A 20,101-nucleotide genomic window follows, 5' to 3' on the forward strand; every position below is an offset into this window, starting at 1 on the left:
AGTTAAGAATGCATATGTTAATATGACATTTTACTTCCACAATCTGACATACTGTATGTACGGTTGAAACAGGAAATTGCACAAGAAAACATGATTGGATCATGGAAAGTGCACTGATGATGTATTCACAATAATACCAGGAACACCTGTTAGGAAAGTAAATGGATGCACGTTTGATTTATATATGGTAACTGTAAAATGTACATTTTATAAAATAAATAAATAAATAAAAACTCAGGACTTTTAATTTTATGATTTTATTATTTGTGCCACAGTATATGTTCAGGCTTGCGTCCACCGTTGTTTGTGAGTTGTATTCATCAGATCATACATTAGATCCCTCCCATGTGAATCTATGCTTGTCAGTGTATCTGTGTATTCGTACTTGTGGATGCCCTGTCACAGAACTCATTTTTTCCCCAGTCTTCTGTAATTTTGTATCCCTAGTGTGATGTTGTAGACCCCGTCAGTTTGATATTTTGTAATTTGTGATCTGCTCCTCATCCCACTTACAGGTTAACAACAAAACCAACATAGCCAGCAGCCCTAAAGACACAGGCCCCGCCCCAGCACTGGTACCCATGACAACAACCCCACCCCCTGCACGATGTCACCCCTGTAGACCCTCCCTCTTTTACCAACGAGACAGATTTGCTTACCATTTCACCACAGTGCTCTGGTCCAAAACCTAAAGAGCTACCTTGCTGTGTACTACCTACACAGGCAGCTAGTTGTAAGGCAACATCCTAACAGTCAAGCAATTTGATCATGCAGCAACACAAAATAACATTCATCACATAAAGCACATGACAGACAGAATTCACATTTGATTTCAAAAGTTTAATGTTAGCATGTTGCTAAGCTAACAATACAATAACAAGCAGAAAACATACCCAGTAATCAATATGTTTCAGTACATATAAAGTACATCTATTTTTAGTCAACATTTCTTATATTGCATTGCATTCTGGGATTGGTTTATCTGAAAAGGATATATATGATGCTGCCTTAGGATTCTGCCTAATTTTGGAACGCTTTCACATAGTTTGTCTAGATTGTCAATGATGTTGATTGTCAATGAAATGATGCATCAATTTTATGCTTTAAACTATTTACAGTATGTGACTGTTATTATGCAAAGAAAACCAAGGGTTGGTAAATCTGGCGCTGTTGGTGTGTCTACCCAAGTTCCGTGAACCTTGCATGACTTTATTTACCTCTTATGTCACCTTTATGTCACACGTGTTTTTCTTCCATTTGAACTCTTAATTCCAGGAGATATAGGGTTGTAATTAATCAAATTGTCTTTGAAACATCAAAAGCAACTGCTGCTGCTTGATGTTTTGTAGTGATATAGTTTCATGCCTTCTTAAGCACAAATCCATTTAACGCTTGTTTTGCTTGCATAGTCATGGTGTATTGACATTAGTCTACTACTTTTGCCCATTTGTATTTCCCATTTGTTTAAATCTAAATCTTGTTGAATCCGAGTGTCTTTCTCTGGCAGATGCATAATTTAAGTACTTGGAGTGAATGCTTTGCAGTGCATGGCTGGTGTTAGCATTGCTTTGATATGCTCATATGCTTTGAGCTCTTCGCTGTGTGTAGCTTGACATCGGTTGCCATCCATAATGATGCAGACATGCACATATACAAATGTCTCTCAGACTGACGACACAGTGACACACTCATACTGACGCACACAGACCTTTTCTCTCTGTCACGCACATGCACACTCGGAGGGTTTCTTAGACAAGTGAAAAGCATGCATATGTAATCTTCTCTAATCTGGTGGTGATTAGATAAGACATGATCAATTCCGCTCAGTCCCGCTCAAAGACCACCAAGCTGATTAATTACATTGTATCTGTCAGTGTGTGTGTGTGTGTGTGTGACCTAGCTAGGGATCACCCCATTCTGGTGATACACTGCTTGTTTGTTAAAAAAGAAAAGAAAAAAGATCTAACCCATATTGCAAGAGGAAAACTGATCCAAAATCTATTTATTTAGTAATTCCCATAAATCAGATATATGGCAAGCAATACATGTAAAAACACATATACAGTAATACACATATCCATGTATACAGTTAACACTGAAATGAAAATATGCATACAGTATTTGTACTGGATGTATTTTAAGCATACATTACCAGTCAAGAGTTTTGAAAAAATAATATGTTTTGTTATATAATGTTTTTGAAATACATTGAAATACACATGATAAGTCACCAATGAGAGAAATTAGATGATGTTCTGAAAGTATTGTCATGCTGACAGTATATTATTTTCCTTAATACCTGGAAACAAAATCATTTGCAATTCCATGCATGTTGTGTCTTGTACACAGCCATTATTCTGCTATCAAGCTTACTTTTCATATACAAATAATAATGTTTATTCGCTCCTTTTCAATCTTTCAGGAGCCACAAACTACCGTGATCCACAACCCAGTGGACAGAAACAAGGTAATAGGAATGTATTTCTGTTAGCAGTGGTATGATGCCATGAATGCAACTGTCCAGTGTCCAGTCTGAAAGTGATTCACAAAGATCCTTTCACATTTCTCCAGGAATCTACAGAGAGTGCCAACACAACTATTGAGGATGAGGACCTTAAAGGTAAAGCTTGCCGTCTCTCTTGCCGTGTGTCTCCCCGTAGACGTGCTTGTTGCTGTTTTCCCTCTTCGATATGTCTTCCATCCGTGCTTCTCCTCAGTCATGTGTACATTCTTTCTTGTTTACGTTCCCCACCGAATTTGTACTCGGGTTCTGCCTGTTGCTGCCATTCTCTCCCCTGTTCCTCCTTAGTTCGTTTCCCCACTTAAGGGTGTCTTGTTTCAGTATTTCTTGTCGAGTGTGCTATTTGAAATGTTTTCTTTTTCGTTTGTCCTGCTCCTGTTGTTTCTTCCTCTCATTGATTCAATGTACAGCCAGACGCTTTGGAAGCCTCAGCATTAATTCAATCTGGCAACCCGCGGGCCGCCCGCAAAACTCCGAGCCCAAGCAGGCGCCCAACTCCTCGGTGCAGAGTAAGTCCGTAACGGGCAGGAGACAAAATCACCCCGTCCTCCCCTAACGTCGTTCAAATGCTTCGAACCCCCCTGTATGAACGAGAGGCGCCTCAACAACTCCGATCTGCCCTTTTAAGGATATTCTTTAATTTACAACTCCAAACTTCATTCTTCATCAATGCTCAGAATGTTTTAATCCATCCAGCTGCTTCTATCAGACACACGTTTGTGTCTGCCTTTTCTTCATGGACTGCATTTTAAGACTTTGAAAGGCCAAGGAAATCATAAATCACAATAGTTTCAGAAGAAACATCAGATTCTAATTTAGGTTAGCATTAAAAACACACGAATTCCAGTCTGTGAAGGAGAGGGAGACATAGATGCGTGTAGCATGTGTTAGAAAGGCCTGATGGATTAAAAGCAAATCTCTGAATCAATAGAGATGCTCAAGTAAATGGGAAATCAGGTTTTAATGTGTAAGTACCAGAACATTCTTTCAATATGCTCTTCATGAAAAGACATCCTCTCACCGTCTCAAATTTCCTCGATGTGGGAGAAGGACCCTTCTTTTGACTTAAGTGCTCTTCATTCATGACAGAAAACCACCTGGCTGCCGGTTACACCACTAACAAACCTCTTCTTGCTCAAAAGATTGTTCATTTGACCTTTTACCCCTGTGTCCTAGGACTAGATTCTGCATTGTCCTCTATTGCACCCAATATTCCTAATATGGAGAGATCCACTGCACTTGCTCCGGTATCCCATCCTGCCTCATGCCTGAGAGCCTGATGTTTGCTCCTTCTTTTTAGTATCTCTTCCCCTCCCACCAATCCAACCAGAAAAAACCCTAACCCTAACCCTGTATTCAAACAAATAGAATCACTTTGGATTTGTTCAAGCTCAGTAATATGGAATGGACCTAAACCAGTATTGAAAGGACAATACGCTATTTTTCAACGTCAGATTCTGTTTGCACTTTATGTTGACATGACCATATGACAAAATGCATTTTGTCTAGAGTCTGTGTTTCACATGATGAAAAAGAAAATGTGTTTGTATTATTTTTAGGGCTGTGAATAGATTTAAAATATTACATGTTACGCTGATTAATGCAGTTAATCATAATCATTCATTTTTCTGAGAAAACCACCAAATTAAGATAATTCAAAGATATTATTGTGAAAGCATTGAATAGATAGTTCAGAAAATGGATTAATTCATTTTTAATACTCTTAATTAATCACACTAAATGAACACAATTTACAACTGACAGCCCTAATTCTTTTATTGTTATTTATTTTTCGACAAAAACCATTTTGATATCTTATGAAACACAGAGGAGAATGGTGTTTCCACATATGCTAACAGTGGCATTATGCTGAATAATGAAAATGAAGTTGAAAAAAGGTTGAAGGCCCCATGTTACAAAGCATGTCCATTGTTAGAGAGAACAAGCATTAGATGGAATGCTTTTCTGAAGAAAAGTAAAGTCCTCTTTTTCTCATTTGAAAGCCGCAAACCCTTTTCCATCTCATTTGTCATTCAGTGCCTTCCGGGCGAAAGACATCAGCTAGAAGACGTATCCATTCCTTTTTTTCTTTTCATCTATTAATTTGCAGAAACCATAAAATCAGTGCTGGAGAATGATATAATTAATATTTCACATTAAATGAACTGTTAAATATTAAAAGTACAAAGTACATTTAACGTCTTTTTGCCCGGTGGGCTGGAGTTATTATGTCATCATCAGTAGACGTAGATGCATTGCACTAGTTTTATTTGGTGCTTTCATAAGAAATTGCCTTTTTGACCAATTATGAGCCATTCTTTTGCTGTCCCTTAGCTTGCCAAGTTATCAATAAAGGTAATTTTAAACTTTAATACTTTGAATGAAAGTGTTGCCTGTGATTTTCTATCAGTAAACACTGCTCATTCTGAAACTCATCGTAGAACACTAGGAGTTCTGGGATACGCTTTCCTTTGGGTGCCCTTTGTTTATCGAGTGTCAAAATTGGCTCTTTTTTAATAATACAGTAACAGAACAGATTGTACATAGACATAAAATTCACACAACTTCTCTGTAAGCCACTTAGGGCTGGGCGATATAAATAACTAAAACAATACAACAAAAAAATACTCAGATATATATATACTCGATACTCAGCATATATCTTGATATTTATGTACAGTATTTGCTCTGATATGGCTTTTTTAATTAATCAAAGCAGGTGTTTCACTAAATGAACACAAGAAAACATTTATTTTTTATTTAAATGCATCATCAATGCAATGAAGGACCGTCATGAACATGTATGAGTGAATCAGAGACACAGTTAAAACACTCTCATATTCATGAATTTTTAGACAAAAAAGAAATGTGATAATATACATCATTCGTATAATTCATTGCAAATATTCAATATATCGCCCAGCCCTGAAGCCAACTAATAACTGAAAAGACAGAAGCTATAAAGGTTCACTGTAAATTTGTTTCTGGTGCTTTCTAAACAAAGGTTTGCATTTTGTGGATTGCATAAATTCAGTCAAGTTTTGAAATGAGTTGAGATGTTGATTAATAAATGTAGATTCTTGTGCCGTGAGCATGTCTGACTCACACGCTAGACATTTCTGTGTGTTTCAGCTCGAAAGCAGGAGATCATAAAGGTGACCGAACAGCTGATTGAATCCATCAACAACGGCGACTTTGAGGCTTACGCGTGAGTGAACACACAAACCCTTAAGAACACTAATGCATTGCTTTATTTTCTCTTGATTACTGAGATTATATTTAATGGTTACTTTTCACAACAGGTGCTCCGTCTATAATTAGAACCAAGCCTCACTTAATTACAGCTTTTGATTGGCAGATTGGAGATCAGAAGGAAATTCAGATTATATCAGCGATTATATACGTTCGCATTTATTCTTCACAGACTAAAATTGGAACGTTCCAGGTGCTTTTGTACCAATGTGTGCCCACAAAACGAGTTTTTAGCTTTACTTCCTGCTCTTTTTCTCACAGAAAGATTTGCGATCCTGGTCTTACTTCCTTTGAGCCAGAAGCTTTGGGAAACCTGGTGGAGGGACATGACTTCCACAGGTTCTACTTTGAGAACGGTATTTAGACTAATATCTTTTCACACTTGCAAACAGTATCTTGAATTTTTACATCTGTATTTAGATCACTGTATTATCTTTTAGCTCTGTCCAAAGGTAATAAGCCTGTACACACTATCCTGCTGAACCCCCATGTGCACCTGATCGGGGAGGATGCGGCATGTATCGCGTACATCCGTCTGACCCAGTACATGGATGTCAGCGGGATGCCCCGCACCATGCAGTCAGAGGAGACCCGCGTCTGGCACCGTCGAGATGGCAAGTGGCTGAACATACACTTCCATCGCTCTGGAGCCCCAAGTGTGCCCATCAAGTAAGACTCTTAGAGCATTTCTACTGTTTAGTTTAGATGATAATGATATTGATCGCAAAAGGGTCATTCTAATTTAGTTAATCATACTGTCTGTAAGTGACAGTAAAGACATATCCATAATGTTACATAAGACTTCAAGACTGTCAAATCGATTAATTGCGATTAATCGCATCTAACATAAAAGTTTGTGTGTATATATATATATATATATATATATATATCCTATATTTTAGGGGTGGGAATCTTCCGATTCTGGGAGTCACGATCTGATTCCAAAATGATTCTTAATCTACTTTTTTCTTAATTAATCAGTTTACTGACTTCAAAAACATGTATTTATAAGCACTTTTTAAAATTATTACAAATTAAACAACTGAATTAAATCAATTGTATGTTAAGAATTTTAAATATGTAAACTAAAATAGCTTCAAAACATAAAAGCAAATGATAAAGAGGAACAAATAAACATATTACAAGCAATAAACAGAGAGTGCTTTCAGTATTTAAGAGTATCTGAATGTTTTCCGTTCAAGAAGTGATTTTTCTCTTTCTCATCTTTATTGTTGTTGGATTATTAGTGATGACATCAGAGGCAGCGGGAGATCTAATAAGCTGCATTCATACTGATGCACAGATCTCTGAAATATAAGACATGGTTTGTCCTGTCTAATCCCTTTAGACATAGCTGACTGTGTTTACATTAATTTCGCATCATAAACACATTAAATGCAAGTACATTAAACCACTTACATGGAGTTGCACACAGCTGCATGAGTGAGCGCTCTTCACAAAGCACACGTGAGCATTTGAAATAGAAAGCAGCCTTCTGTCAGTGAGTTTCATATTTTTTTATATATAAGCCCACTGCATTCCAAACATTCCAAATGATGCCTTCGTAGATGTGTGTGTGTGTGTGTATGGAATTGGAAGCAAGCAGAATATGGGTGTTTCTAAAGCACACGCAGCGTCATCCTGGATCTGCGGTCAAAGACTAAGAATTGTTAGAGAGAGAATCGCAATGCATTTTGTTCTTCCACCCTTTAATGTGTGTGTGTGTATATATATATATATATATATATATATATATATATATATAATTTTTGCAAACTTATTTTAGATGCGATTAATCGATTTGGCAGCAGTAATTTTAAATAAATGCTTTTCTTTTGAAATTATCATCCTGAAAAAAAAGTATCACGATTTCCACAAAATTATTAAGCAGCACAGCTGTTTTCAACTGATAATATTAAGAGTTGTTTCTTGAGCACCAAATCAGCATATTAGAATGATTTCTGAATTATCATGTGATGCTGGATTAATGACTTTGAACATTCAGCTTTGCTATCACAGGAATAAATGACATTTTTAAATATATTAAAATATAAAAGAGTTATTTAAAACTAATATTTCACAATATTTCTGTTTTTACTGTATTTTTGAATCGTTTTGTATCGAATTGTATCGTTTAAAACATAAAATCTTACCGACCTCAGACTTTTGAATGCTAGTATAACCGGGACACAAATGCAGAACTAATGACCTAAGAATGACCTGTTATTATTAAGTTACATGAAAATATAACAGTCAGAAACATGAATTTGATAATACTAATTTAATGTTATGCTTATTTCTAGGTTTTGCTGATGTGTGTTTGTCTGTGTGTATTTTTGTAGTTAATGGCATATTAAGCTTCAATATTTCCCAACTGAGGAGAAACCATCAGCAAAAACCCAACCATCTGTCAGTCAAATTGGAGGTGTGTCTCCTAAGCCACACCTCCTTCCCAACAACCACGCCCCTCCCCCCCCCCTCCCCCTCCCCCTTGAGGGTCGTTTACATGTTATCACAAATGGACCAGAGAGTTCAAGCATTTTGCTAAAGGTCATCACCTACACCAAAACCCGTGGGCCATTCGCGTATATGGACATTATTAAAAGGAGTGTATTTTTAAAATTTTATTTTCTGTTTCTTTTTTTAAGCTGTTTTGGTATGCATTTTAAATGTATAGATATGTAAAGAGAATCACCTTTCCCCAAGTCTGTACTGTATTTTTACGTCTATTTATGTGTGTGCAATATATCAAATTTTGAAAGATAAGAATGTTAATATTGAGCTTGCTATTGTTCTGGTGATGTACATATGTTGTGATCGTTCAGATAAAAAATGATACAATAAAAAATCTTTAAAAAAGAACTTTAAGAAACTTTTAAAAAAATACGTACATTAAATTCTGGCTTACAGCAAAATTAAAAGATTTTAGTAACCGCTGTCAAAAAGCTTTGTTTATATTCGCTAGCTTACAATGTTTGGCTCCTTAAAGATTCTGATATACTTTACTTGATTTAAGAGAACTGCAGAATACTAATATGGACTGTATGTTTATCTTTATGTCATAGAATATGAGAAAAAAACGATATCAATGAGAATGTAGCATATGTGATACATCAAACTGACAACCATTGGACAAATGCATGGAGGACTATTTTTTTTAATGACCATGCTGTCTTTTTTCTTAGTTTATGTTGTGTAATTCATGGTTTCCTTATCAAATTGTGTTTTATTTCTATCAGTATCATAAGGATTTGATACAGTAATGATGATAGCGAATATCATCATCATGAGCCAACATATCTAGAAGTATCACCCTTCCTTCAGATCTATGTAGCTTAATTTTTCCTATATTGAGTGGCTGTGAAAATATCCTTTGACTTTATATCATGGCTGTATGAGAAAAAATAAATATAAGTAGCTTATGAGAAACTACATGTATCATTTTCACACATTTGTGACTTTTATTTATCCCGACATTATTTTCGCCCATAGCAAGAGCAGCGAAAGTGAGCTGAGCCTGATTTACAAGCATGCACACTGCCCTTAGTGGCGACTTTGTGTCTTTGAGCCACTCAATCGGAAGATGATGTCATAGAGGGTGATGTCGGAATGGAACGGTCTTCCTTGAGGAAAAACCTCACCACTAACTGGACTATGCCAACACCATAATTTCCATTTTCTCCATGTTCCTTTTTCTCTTCTTAAAGACATTTCCTCTGCCGATACTTACAGAACCTCGACGCCAATATGAGGATGTGAACTACATAATTTGTTGCCATGGTGGCGCTAGCAAATCAACATATTTAATGAAAACTACAATAAAGATGTGATACGTACTGTATGTTTGATGTCACGTGTCAGCTTTCTCTCCACACACAATCAGAAAATAACCATGACATGAAGGTTATGACACTTGTACACTTTTATTCTCTTTCAGCCATATACACACACTGCAGCCATGGTATAGTGTTTAAATGTCTTTTTTAAAAGTCATATAGTAAACTAATACATGCCTTTTAGGATAGATATTTATGTACCATATATATATGCATATTTTTATCTCCACAGACATAGAATGCGGATTCAGTAAATCAAACGTGGGCCAGTCACAGTGAAAGTAGTAGCAGTGTTCAACTTTGATTAGAGGATGACTTTTAATGCTGTTCCAGGGCCAGTTTCCCAAACCCAAATCATTATAAGGGGAACAAAGCACAGCTGGCCTCAGATCAGCATTAAAAAACAACCTCTGCTAACACAGCTGTATTAATCTGCAGTTAAAAAGGAAAAGTAATTAGAATATCTCATGGTACACTCTTCTTCCCAGTGGTCTCAACTGAAGCCAACCTGTGATTTGGTAAATCAAAAGGAATAGTCACTCGGTTGCACCCGTTTTATGACGCACAAAGTATATAAATGTAATACATCCATTATGCTCACTTCTGAAACCAATAAGATATTTTACCAATCATAAATACCTTATTAAATAAATATTCCCTAACACATACTGATATTGAGCATTATGTACAGAAAAAACTGAATATACTTTGAAAATAAAATACCACATTTCCGTTTTCACACACACACGCTCAAAGAAAATAATAAATTCAGATGGAAAGTTTAAAAATAGAATCATATGTGCAACATTTAACTGATCGTTTAAAATTGATTCCACCTTTGCTTTCTGAGTCCCTCTTGAAACGCTTGTCAAAGTAAGTTTAAAAGCATAAAACGTGTGTTAATGTGATCTATTATAACAAAAAGCTGTACTGAAATGTTTAAACTCCAGTGATGATGAAGAGGACTAGAATTGCTACAGATCACAGACACAAAGAGAGAGGGGTGAGGCCGAAAAATGACAGTCATCTAACCATAGAAAGAGTGTTATTAATACAGTAAGTGTCTGCTGCTAGCTAAGCATGCCTGCGCTAATATCCTTACAGGTGGCTAATGTGATCTACTGTCGTTTTAAAAATGCATATTATATATACTCTCCATGGACAGAATACACAGACACACAATACCCCAACAGCTGATAAAGAAGGCAAGAAGTTTTCAGACATCTCAACCGTTGAGATCAAAACAGCATGTAATGATGTGGCGATATAATGCAATGATATTCAATAGTCGTGGTAGGCAGTGCAGCACAGGTTCAGTTAGTTTGAGCTTAAAATGTTCAGAGAATGAACGACCAGGACTTTTTTTCTGTTTTGATAAAAACATTTTGGTTTTTGTGATCTTTTTTTTTGTTTTTTTTTGTTTTTTTGTGCGTGAGTGTATTTGTATTCATTATTTCATAACTGAGGGGTTTAAAAAGCAAAGGAACGGAAAGGAAAGGAACGGAAAGAACACCCTTTGGTCACAATGAAAGACAAACAGATAAACACTCGTGGTGAACTGGGGAAAATAAGGAGCGAGGAAATATTGTCCGTTGACTTAAACTGGGCAAACATCCAGTTTGACTGGACAGGAAGACTGGAAGCGGCAGGAGTGAAGTGCACTCTGGGATTGCATGAGCGTGGTGCATAGGAGTGGTTAGGAGGGCGGACAGGCTCAAAGAGAGGAGCGATGGAGATTTGGGAGAGGAAAATGAAGGTAGGGAAACCATCACTCTGACTTCTCTTCAGCTTCCTCCCCCTCTTTCTCTCAGTCATTTTGGGCACAGTAGTGGTGAATGAGGTGATGGAGGTGATGCTGTAGGTTGTCATGTGGCTCAGATCGATCGTCTATCTGGTCCACGCACACACGCTTCTGTCCCCCAGCATCCCTCACTACTGACCTCCTTTGGGTCCTAGACTTCTGCATCCTCGTCCTGTAAATAAGAAAGAAAGATCGATCAGCGTCTTACAGTGCAGAAACTGGTGTTTTAGGTCCTTATTAAAGGTTCCAAGTGGAAAAACATGGAAATCCCGTGGTACTTTTGTGTAAAGTCAGGGTAAAAAATGTTATTAGAGAACTAAAGACATGTAAAGACATGCTTTGTTAACAAATATACACACACTGCCGGCAAATATAGAAATTCTTAACTCAGTCTCTATAGAACATTTGCATGAACATTACAATACACTACCGTTAAAAAGTTTGGGGTCAGTAAAATTGTTATATAGATATATACATATATAGATATATAATTCACAATATTTGTTTTACTGCATTTTTGATCAAATAAATGCATCGATAAGAGACTTATTTCAAATACAATTCAAAGATCTCACTGACACCAAACTTTTAAACAATAGTGTAGATAAAGGTGTTTTCCTTCTATTTGCCCCCCCCACCCACACACACACACACTTTCACACTAATATGCACACAAACGCCATGCCCGTCTCTCAAACCTCCTGATCACAGATCCATCAGGCTGCAGTATTTCCTGCTCTACCACTCGAGGGATCTGCACCTTCCTAAAACCTCCAAAGTAGCTTAGAGCCTGAGGGAATGAGGCACACACTACATCAACACTAAATGAACCCTGATGAGAAAGAAACATGATGGACAAACTATTTGGGTATGTTGGACTGTTAGAGCAGAGGATGCCTTAAATGTTTATGGCATAGTTCAAAATTACATATTAACAGAATTATTTCTGCAGTATTTACAACTGTACAGTATGTGAATTTTCTGTATGCATGGAGTACCTGGATGACCTACAATTGCAAGGAATAATGTATCTGAAGTAAAATATATTTTTATATCATGACTCATTATTATTATTATTATTATTAACTGTCAAAAGCCAAAACATTTTTACACAAAATTTGATTGATTTATTTGTAAAAAAAAAAAAAAATTACATTTATGTCAGTCAGATTAAAAAAATATATATATATTATGTATACATAAGCTGGCAAACGGGGAAAAAAAAAACTTTGATAGAACTTTTGGTTAGGGAAAACAACCCCAAACCAATATTATAGGCAAAATGTTGAGACAGTTGAGACAGAGTAAGTTTGGAATCCTTCCCTTAAAATAATGCTAAGCATAAAAATCTGATGTTGTAAAGATGTCAGGAATGACTGCTGTGTTTAGCAGCTCACCTGGGTGAAGTCATCCCGGGCAGAAGGCAGGTCTGTGGCGAGGAAAGGATCCCCCTCATGCTTTTCCAGCTGTTCTCCATGTACCACTGTCGTTTGGACCACCTGTCTGACCTCTTGACCTACAACAGACTCTCCCGAAGCTGACATGCCGTCTTGCTCATGGAAAGTTACCTGAAATTAAACAAAAGACACCTCTTTAATACAACAGATCTCTTTAAATGCCAATAATTGATTAAGTGAACTAAATCAACTTAATTTTAAGTAAGGGTTAATGCCCGACGAGGTGTCCATTGTCAGGTATTAATGGACGACGGCGAGGCATGAACCGTCCGACGCGCAGTTGCCTCCACTGAAGTCCATTAATACCTGACAATGGACACCTGGAAGGGCATTAACCCGCTTATACCATGGTCACTTGCCAAAAAACACATTTTTAAAACATTAGTTTATATTTTAATTAGTTTTACAATCGAAATCTAAAGTTTTTACAAACAATTACTTGGTTTCCCTGGTTACGCCTGACGGTTTATTTAGCAACCGGAGATATTTATAGTCCGCTCAGCTCGTAGAACCCTTCGCATCCCAGTCATCAAAGTTGTCAAATTATCTAAAAAGGTTAAAAGAAATAACGAAGTCGCTCATTGTTGTATTAGTAGGCTATGTATAATGGCTAACTAGATGTTTGTTTTGATACAATAAATTGTAAACGGATACTTTGACTGCCTGTTGCTATGGTTACTCACAGCTGATGTAGCCAGCGCATTTATTTATTAATTTCGAACGGTAAACAAGTCAGTTTCACCAGAACTCCTTTACTAGGTGTCCTCTATCACTTTTTAATGGACACACTGCAGCCAATCAGAATCGAGTATTCACCCAGACCATGGTATAATTTAGGTTAAGTAAGCCTTTTATTTTTTCATCTTGTATCTCATGATGAGTGGCAGCATCACACACCTCTGTCTGATGTCCTTCGCTCTTTAGTACTGTCCTCTTCATTACTTTCGAATATCCGTCCCCCAGCGCCACATTCACAGGCTGTTGGGCAGAGCCCTCAACCCTCACCTGCTCTGTCTCCACCCCATCAGATGACACACACCGTCGAATGACCTTCCTGGTCACCTGAGCGGGTAAGAGAGTGAGATAAACACATTTGAATGGAAATGATGCATTTAACATAAATCCTTCTGGATCATTTGCTCTTCTCTTGCTCTTCTACCTGCCCTCAGAGTATTACATTGACAATGAAAGCAAAGTAAATAAAAGTTCAATAAAAATGTAAGAGGACATATCTAGAGGACATTAAAAAAAAAGCTCAGATTTCCATGGATGGATGGATGGATGGATGGATGGATGGATGAAAAGGTAGATGGACTGACGGACTGACTGACGACGGGTGGATACTGCAAATCTTGGATGTTTACCTTCTTCACAACCAAGTTTCCCTGTGCATCTGTGTATTGCTCTTCTGTTACCGACTGTGGAGGAATATCTGGAACATCATCACCCTGTAGAAGAAACCAGACACACAATCAATACATGTCACCTGCTAAAGCAGTGTTCGCCATAAAAGGAAACAGCTGCCCTGGCTTGGGTAAAGGTTAGGGTTAGCAAAAGAGGAATAATAAAGAAATAATGCTGAAAATATTCATCCAATATAGAAAGAACACCACATCCTGTAGAAGTTGTCCATTTTATGATGATCAAGAGTCAATTACTCCAGCAGTATAGTATATATGGGAAAGCATACAAGGTTATTAGTTTTAAATGGACAACTTCTACCAGCAACTGAGGAGCAGGGAGGTTAAGTCACAGCTGAAAATGCAGGATTTTAAAATCGTGTCAGTTTCCGAAATAACAGTTAGGCACCCAAAGTTGCACACCAAGTGTGTGTTAAGAAACTCTGCTTTCACACTGAACCTCAAAAATAGACCAGGCAATTCTCAGTCACAGATGTACCTGAATAATTACTCTTCTTCGCACCACTCTGGTGGTCAGCACATCCTCATCAGAGCTATCCGACAGCACACCTAATGCATCATCAATCTCCTAACCAAACAGCGTGTATGAAAAATCATGCAATAATATAAGATTAAAATGTACATGATATATATAAAACATAAAAACGTTTATATAAACACAATTAACAAATGAATGTAATGCTGCCCCCTCTGCTAAAATAGCATAAGACTAAACATTATTAGAACCTGCCAATAACTATCAAATATCAATAACATGGTCATATGCAAAATCTTTCTTGTTTTTGAATTATATATCTATAAAACAGAAAACCAGACAAGGGACAACAAAACATTCTTACATGGCTCTCAAGTTTTGAAGACAGGCAAGAGTGACATTCCCCCCCAAAGGGGGGAGGGTTGGACGGGTCGCGGGAATGGGGGTGTTTCATTAATAATATTATTATTCGTGTTTTTGTTGTTGTTATTAATACTTGCTCAAATACCAAATACAAAGTATTTATTCAATTTCCGCATGTGCGTGTGTGTGTGAGAGAGAGAGTGTGTGTGTGAGAGAGAGAGAGAGAGAGAGAGAGAGAGAGAGAGAGAGAGAGAGATTATGACTGGTGTTGTTTATTGTAAGTGTTTGTTGCCTTTTTGGACTTGTTGCCTTCCACCTTCACTGTCTCTTCCTCTGTCTCCTCCTCTAATGGGCCTACCCTTTTCGCCACCTTCTCTGGGCCAGCATCCTCTAACCTGGCCTTTTTAGGGGACTTTCCACTCAGGGCGAATGAGAGGATGCTTTATTGCTTTTTACCTGACATCTTTGAAAGACAGATGCAATGATTAATGCATCCATGGCCAGGATATAATTATAAAATATGACATGATTTTAAAAGTGACCTATAACATCGACATATGCAATACACTTTAATTTATTTAGTGCTAAGAAATATAATGTGTGGCAGAAGTGCATGACAAAAGACTGAAATGAGAGACTTGAGAGCCCTGTTCTTAACTTGACACAACATGCACCATCTTTAAATAGACTTGTATGAAACAATTAGCTGATAAGCAAGTCACTTCAAATCCAGCAATCCATTGCTTAGTTGTTCTAGTTCTACATATCTATGGAAAATACTCTTAGTTGTTATGTATATTAAGATATAATTATTACTTGCTTGCAAAATCCTGCATATTTAGTATATGACATTGCAATGTCATAAATGTAGTACATGCATCAGCACTATCTGAACAAGCTGACAGTGATTATGATGGTGTTAAGGTATGAATGTGACATGATCATGTTTTTTTTTATTTTTATGTTTGAGTAAAATCAAGTTTTTCAGGTTTTAAAATCCTCCTAATTAGTGAAATTGTTAATTCAAAGAAACCAAACACCATCCCTTCAGCAAACTCATTCAGCGGGAAATGGATTAGGGTAGATTGGAGAAGGATTGGGGGGGGGGGGGGTCATGCTGAGGATGCTTACCCTCCTCAGATCATCATCATCATCATTATACTCAGCCCCTCCTCGAGGAGGAAGCTCCTGAGGAAATTGTGCAGAAGATTCAAGACTTTTCTGGCTTGAAAAGTATTTCTCCTCTGCATCATCATTGGGTTCTTGGATGATGAGAGAATCCTCAAAATCGTCACTGTCTGATGACCTGATTGACCAACGAGGGCTCTCATGGGATGGTAGTGCTGAGGCACTTCTGACATTTGGTTGTTGTTGTAGTTCATGAATAGTTGACCTCAAGACTTTATTACTAAGTGCCATTGCACCTTTCAAGGGTTTGTCGTCTTCTGCTTCAGAATAATCTGAAATGGTCTGTTTGCAGTCGAAAAAAGCCTCAAGATCAGAGTCATCATGTTGTTGATCAATGCTTAGTAAGTCTTTGGGTTTTGGTTTTTCAGTGTTCGCAGGTTTTGGCACATCAGTAACTTCTAATTCCTTATGTTCACTCAGATCAGTTTGAGATGTAGGTGACTCCATTAATGTTTTTTCAACCATTGATTGTAGTTCCCCTGTAAATGTGTCTTGGGATACACCAGGAACTAACAAAACACTCACCTCAGAGTAGACCGGTTGATCAGATAATGGTTGTTCTGGTTGAACTGTTTTTTCAAGTTCCTCGAGCACCGAATTCATGTTAAACACCAAGGGTTCAGAAGAGTCAGAGAGACAACGGCCAGAATGTTTTTCCTCTGATTGTTCGGATATTGCACCAGACATAACAGAGTCTGACAGTTGCCGTTTGGAATCTTTGGAAGTTAAGGCCTTGTCACTGCCATCCTGAGAGAGCAGTAAAGCTAGTACTGCCTCCTGGGAAACAGGTTTCTCAACTGCTGGATTCATGTTCACAGCGAGTACCAAGGGTTCAGAGGACTCAGAAAGACAGCTGTCAATATGCTTTTCTTTTGACTGTTGGGTTGCATCAGAGATTAATGATTCAGACTGTGGCTGTTTAAAACCTTTGGACTCCACTGCCTCCTGTGAAACAGGTTTCTTAGTAGTTGCTGATCCAAGTTCAGAAGACTTCTCCCTTAAGTCAAAATGTTGAGAAGTTATGACTGTTTCTGACAGTAGTCGTTTGGAATCATTGGAAGGTAAGGCCTTGTCACTGCCATCATGAGAGAGCGTTAAAGCTAGTCCTGTCTCCTGGGAAACAGGTTTCTCAACTGCTGGATTCATGTTCAGAGTGAGTACCAAGGGTTCAGAGGACTCAGAAAGACAGCGGTCAACACGCTTTTCTTCTGACTGTTGGGTTGCACCAGAGATTAATGATTCAGACTGTGGCCGTTTTAAACCTTTGGACTCCACTGCCTCCTGTGAAACAGGTTTATTAGTAGTTGTTGATCCAAGTTCAGAAGACTTCTCCCTGAAGTCAAAATGTTGACAAGCTATGACTGTTTCTGACAGTAGTCGTTTGGAATCTTTGGAAGGTAAGGCGTTTTCACTGCCATCCTGGGATGGAAGTAAAGCTAGTACTGCCTCCTGGGAAACAGGTTTCTCAACTGCTGGAATCATGTTCAGAGTTAGTACCAAGGGTTCAGAGGACTCAGAAAGACAGCGATCAATGCGCTTTTCTTCTAACTGTTGGGTTGCATCAGAGATCAATGATTCAGACTGTGGCCGTTTTAAACCTTTGGACTCCACTGCCTCCTGTGAAACAGGTTTCTTAGTAGTTGCTGATCCAAGTTGAGAAGACTTCTCCTTGAAGTCAAACTGTTGAGAAGTTATGACTGTTTCTGATAGTAGTCGTTTGGAATCTTTGGAAGGTAAGGCCTTGTCACTGTCATCCTGGGACGGAAGTAAAGCTAGTCCTGCCTCCTGGGAAACAGGTTTCTCAACTGCTGGATTCATGTTCAGAGTGAGTACTAAGGGTTCAGAGGACTCAGAAAGACAGCGATCAATGCGCTTTTCTTCTAACTGTTGGGTTGCACCAGAGATTAATGATTCAGACTGCGGCCGTTTTAAACCTTTGGACTCCACTGCCTCCTGTGAAACAGGTTTCTTAGTAGTTGCTGATCCAAGTTGAGGAGACTTCTCCTTGAAGTCAAACTGTTGAGAAGTTATGACTGTTTCTGACAGTAGTCGTTTGGAATCTTTGGAAGGTAAGGCCTTGTCACTGCCATCCTGGGATGTAAGTAAAGCTAGTCCTGCCTCCTGGGAAACAGGTTTCTCAACTGCTGGATTCATGTTCAGAGTGAGTACCAAGGGTTCAGAGGACTCAGAAAGACAGCGGTCAATATGCTTTTCTTCTGACTGTTGGGTTGCACTAGAGATTAATGATTCAGACTGTGGCCGTTTTAAACTTTTGGACACCACCGCCTCCTGTGAAACAGGTATCTTAGTAGTTGCTGATCCAAGTTCAGAAGACTTTTCCCTGAAGTCAAAATGTTGACAAGCTATGACTGTTTCTGGTGTTTGTGGACTGAGGTCAGAGCCACAAAAAGGAGAAATTTCACTCAGCTGTGCAGTTTCCCTTGGAATCCACATGTCTGGGTCAGTCTCAGATTGGGACAACAATTCTCTCTTAAAGCCATGACTGTCATTTATGAGAGGTTCACTGGTTAAATACAATTGTGTATTTACATTTACCGCATCAGGAAAATTAATATATTCTTGATCACCACAATGGTCTCCTAAGATTTCTGGCTTTTGCTTTGGAGATTCTAAAAGTTGTAGATATGGTTCCTGTTCACAGGAATCAGTTTGTGGTTCTACCCTAGGATCAGCTTCGGGCTCCGAAGGTTGCTGTGGGGAGCTGTTTGTATCAGATGGTTCTTGATTTAAAATTGTGATCTCGTGATGAGTAGGTGACTGCAGTGATGCAGAGTCAGTTGTAGGAGAGGATTCAACTAAATTTTGATCTGCTACTCTAAGGCTTTGCAATGAAGCAACTGGATCCAAATCACTAAGCTTTCCTGGGGTAAAAAAGACCTGATCTGATGCTGGAGAGCCCTTAATGAGATCTGGAGTCACTCTTGAAAGCCCTGGATTCCCTTCAACACTGTGTGAGAGAGTTTCATCAGCCTCCCTCACAGAAGCATGAGGAGAAAGTGAAGGACTAATATTTTGGCCTAGTATTTGGTTGCTGTCAGGAACCAATCTATCAACTTCACATGGTTTGCTTTCATGGTATGAAGAAGACTGTATGGTGTTTGAAGTTTTATTAGGTTCAAATAGTTGTGCCTCTAATGATTTTTCATTGCTTTCTAAATCACTTTTTTCATATACAGGTGACACTTGATCAAGACACACAGAATCTTCATCTTGATATTTTGGTTCTTTGAGTTGATTTTCTTCCTCTTGACTCAGTGGTGAAGTGTGTTGCAGTAGGTCGGGTACTGTGTGTCCAGGTTCAACTGATGACAAAACTGAATTTTCACCTGACGAAAATCTCACAATAGACACCTGACTGAAATCAAAGACATTTTGAGATGCCTTTGTTGGTTGTTGGTGGAATTCTGACTGACTCTTCAAACTGACTGGTGATGAAGAGAGACAAGCATTTTCACTCTCTGAAAGGTCACCCTGAGCTTGATTTTCCTCCTCAGATGCAGCTGAAACCTACAGGATAAATTATATGAGGTATGGAAAAGTATGACAAGGGAAAAGAGATGATATTGAAGGGATATATACAACCAGTGACAAACAAAACATGCAATGACCATCAGTTCATTTTAGAAACACATCCATGTAACCATTCTGTAATCATTTCTATTCAGGCATGTCAAGAGAGAGCAGTCTAGAATCATCAGTTGAGTAGAGTGTGTTTCTTCCTGGAACAACATTCCTGTATGACCTTTCCTTAAGCCTTTTGCAACAC

At 38.1% G+C, this 20,101-nt stretch overlaps 3 protein-coding genes across 24 annotated transcripts in view; 1 reads left to right on the forward strand and 2 right to left on the reverse strand.

Annotated features, from left to right (window-relative positions):
• Window positions 1-9,614, forward strand: part of camk2d2 (calcium/calmodulin-dependent protein kinase (CaM kinase) II delta 2) — a 36,429-nt gene extending 26,815 nt beyond the window's left edge. For 2 of the 16 annotated variants that reach the window (XM_084093991.1, XM_084093999.1), the window contains exons 14-22: window positions 516-575; window positions 2,423-2,467; window positions 2,572-2,620; window positions 2,932-3,030; window positions 4,856-4,876; window positions 5,654-5,729; window positions 6,035-6,129; window positions 6,214-6,442; window positions 8,077-9,614. In XM_084093991.1, the coding sequence (XP_083950117.1) occupies window positions 516-575; window positions 2,423-2,467; window positions 2,572-2,620; window positions 2,932-3,030; window positions 4,856-4,876; window positions 5,654-5,729; window positions 6,035-6,129; window positions 6,214-6,442; window positions 8,077-8,086 (684 nt within the window). In that variant the 3' untranslated portion in view covers window positions 8,087-9,614. The remainder of the gene's footprint in view (window positions 1-515; window positions 576-2,422; window positions 2,468-2,571; window positions 2,621-2,931; window positions 3,031-4,855; window positions 4,877-5,653; window positions 5,730-6,034; window positions 6,130-6,213; window positions 6,443-8,076) is intronic. The other 14 variants (XM_084094001.1, XM_084094002.1, XM_084093992.1 and 11 more) reach the window with 9 other exon arrangements.
• Window positions 9,615-9,679: 65 nt separating this feature from the next.
• Window positions 9,680-20,101, reverse strand: part of LOC311072066 (ankyrin-2-like) — a 47,900-nt gene continuing 37,478 nt past the window's right edge. For all 7 annotated transcript variants that reach the window (XM_084096805.1, XM_084096801.1, XM_084096803.1 and 4 more), the window contains 4 exons: window positions 14,232-14,315; window positions 13,765-13,929; window positions 12,808-12,978; window positions 9,680-11,582 (listed from right to left, as the gene is read on the reverse strand). In XM_084096805.1, the coding sequence (XP_083952931.1) occupies window positions 11,562-11,582; window positions 12,808-12,978; window positions 13,765-13,929; window positions 14,232-14,315 (441 nt within the window). In that variant the 3' untranslated portion in view covers window positions 9,680-11,561. The remainder of the gene's footprint in view (window positions 11,583-12,807; window positions 12,979-13,764; window positions 13,930-14,231; window positions 14,316-20,101) is intronic.
• Window positions 14,348-19,971, reverse strand: LOC311069664 (uncharacterized protein; the record flags this gene model as incomplete). Its single annotated transcript, XM_084092999.1, has 3 exons — window positions 14,348-14,856; window positions 16,258-19,842; window positions 19,966-19,971. The coding sequence occupies 3 exons, from the start codon at window positions 19,969-19,971 to the stop codon at window positions 14,755-14,757; spliced, it is 3,693 nt and encodes a 1,230-aa protein (XP_083949125.1). The 3' UTR covers window positions 14,348-14,754.

Source organism: Abramis brama (assembly GCF_963993115.1).
Source record: "Abramis brama genome assembly, chromosome: 2".
Classification (NCBI taxonomy): domain Eukaryota; kingdom Metazoa; phylum Chordata; class Actinopteri; order Cypriniformes; family Leuciscidae; genus Abramis; species Abramis brama.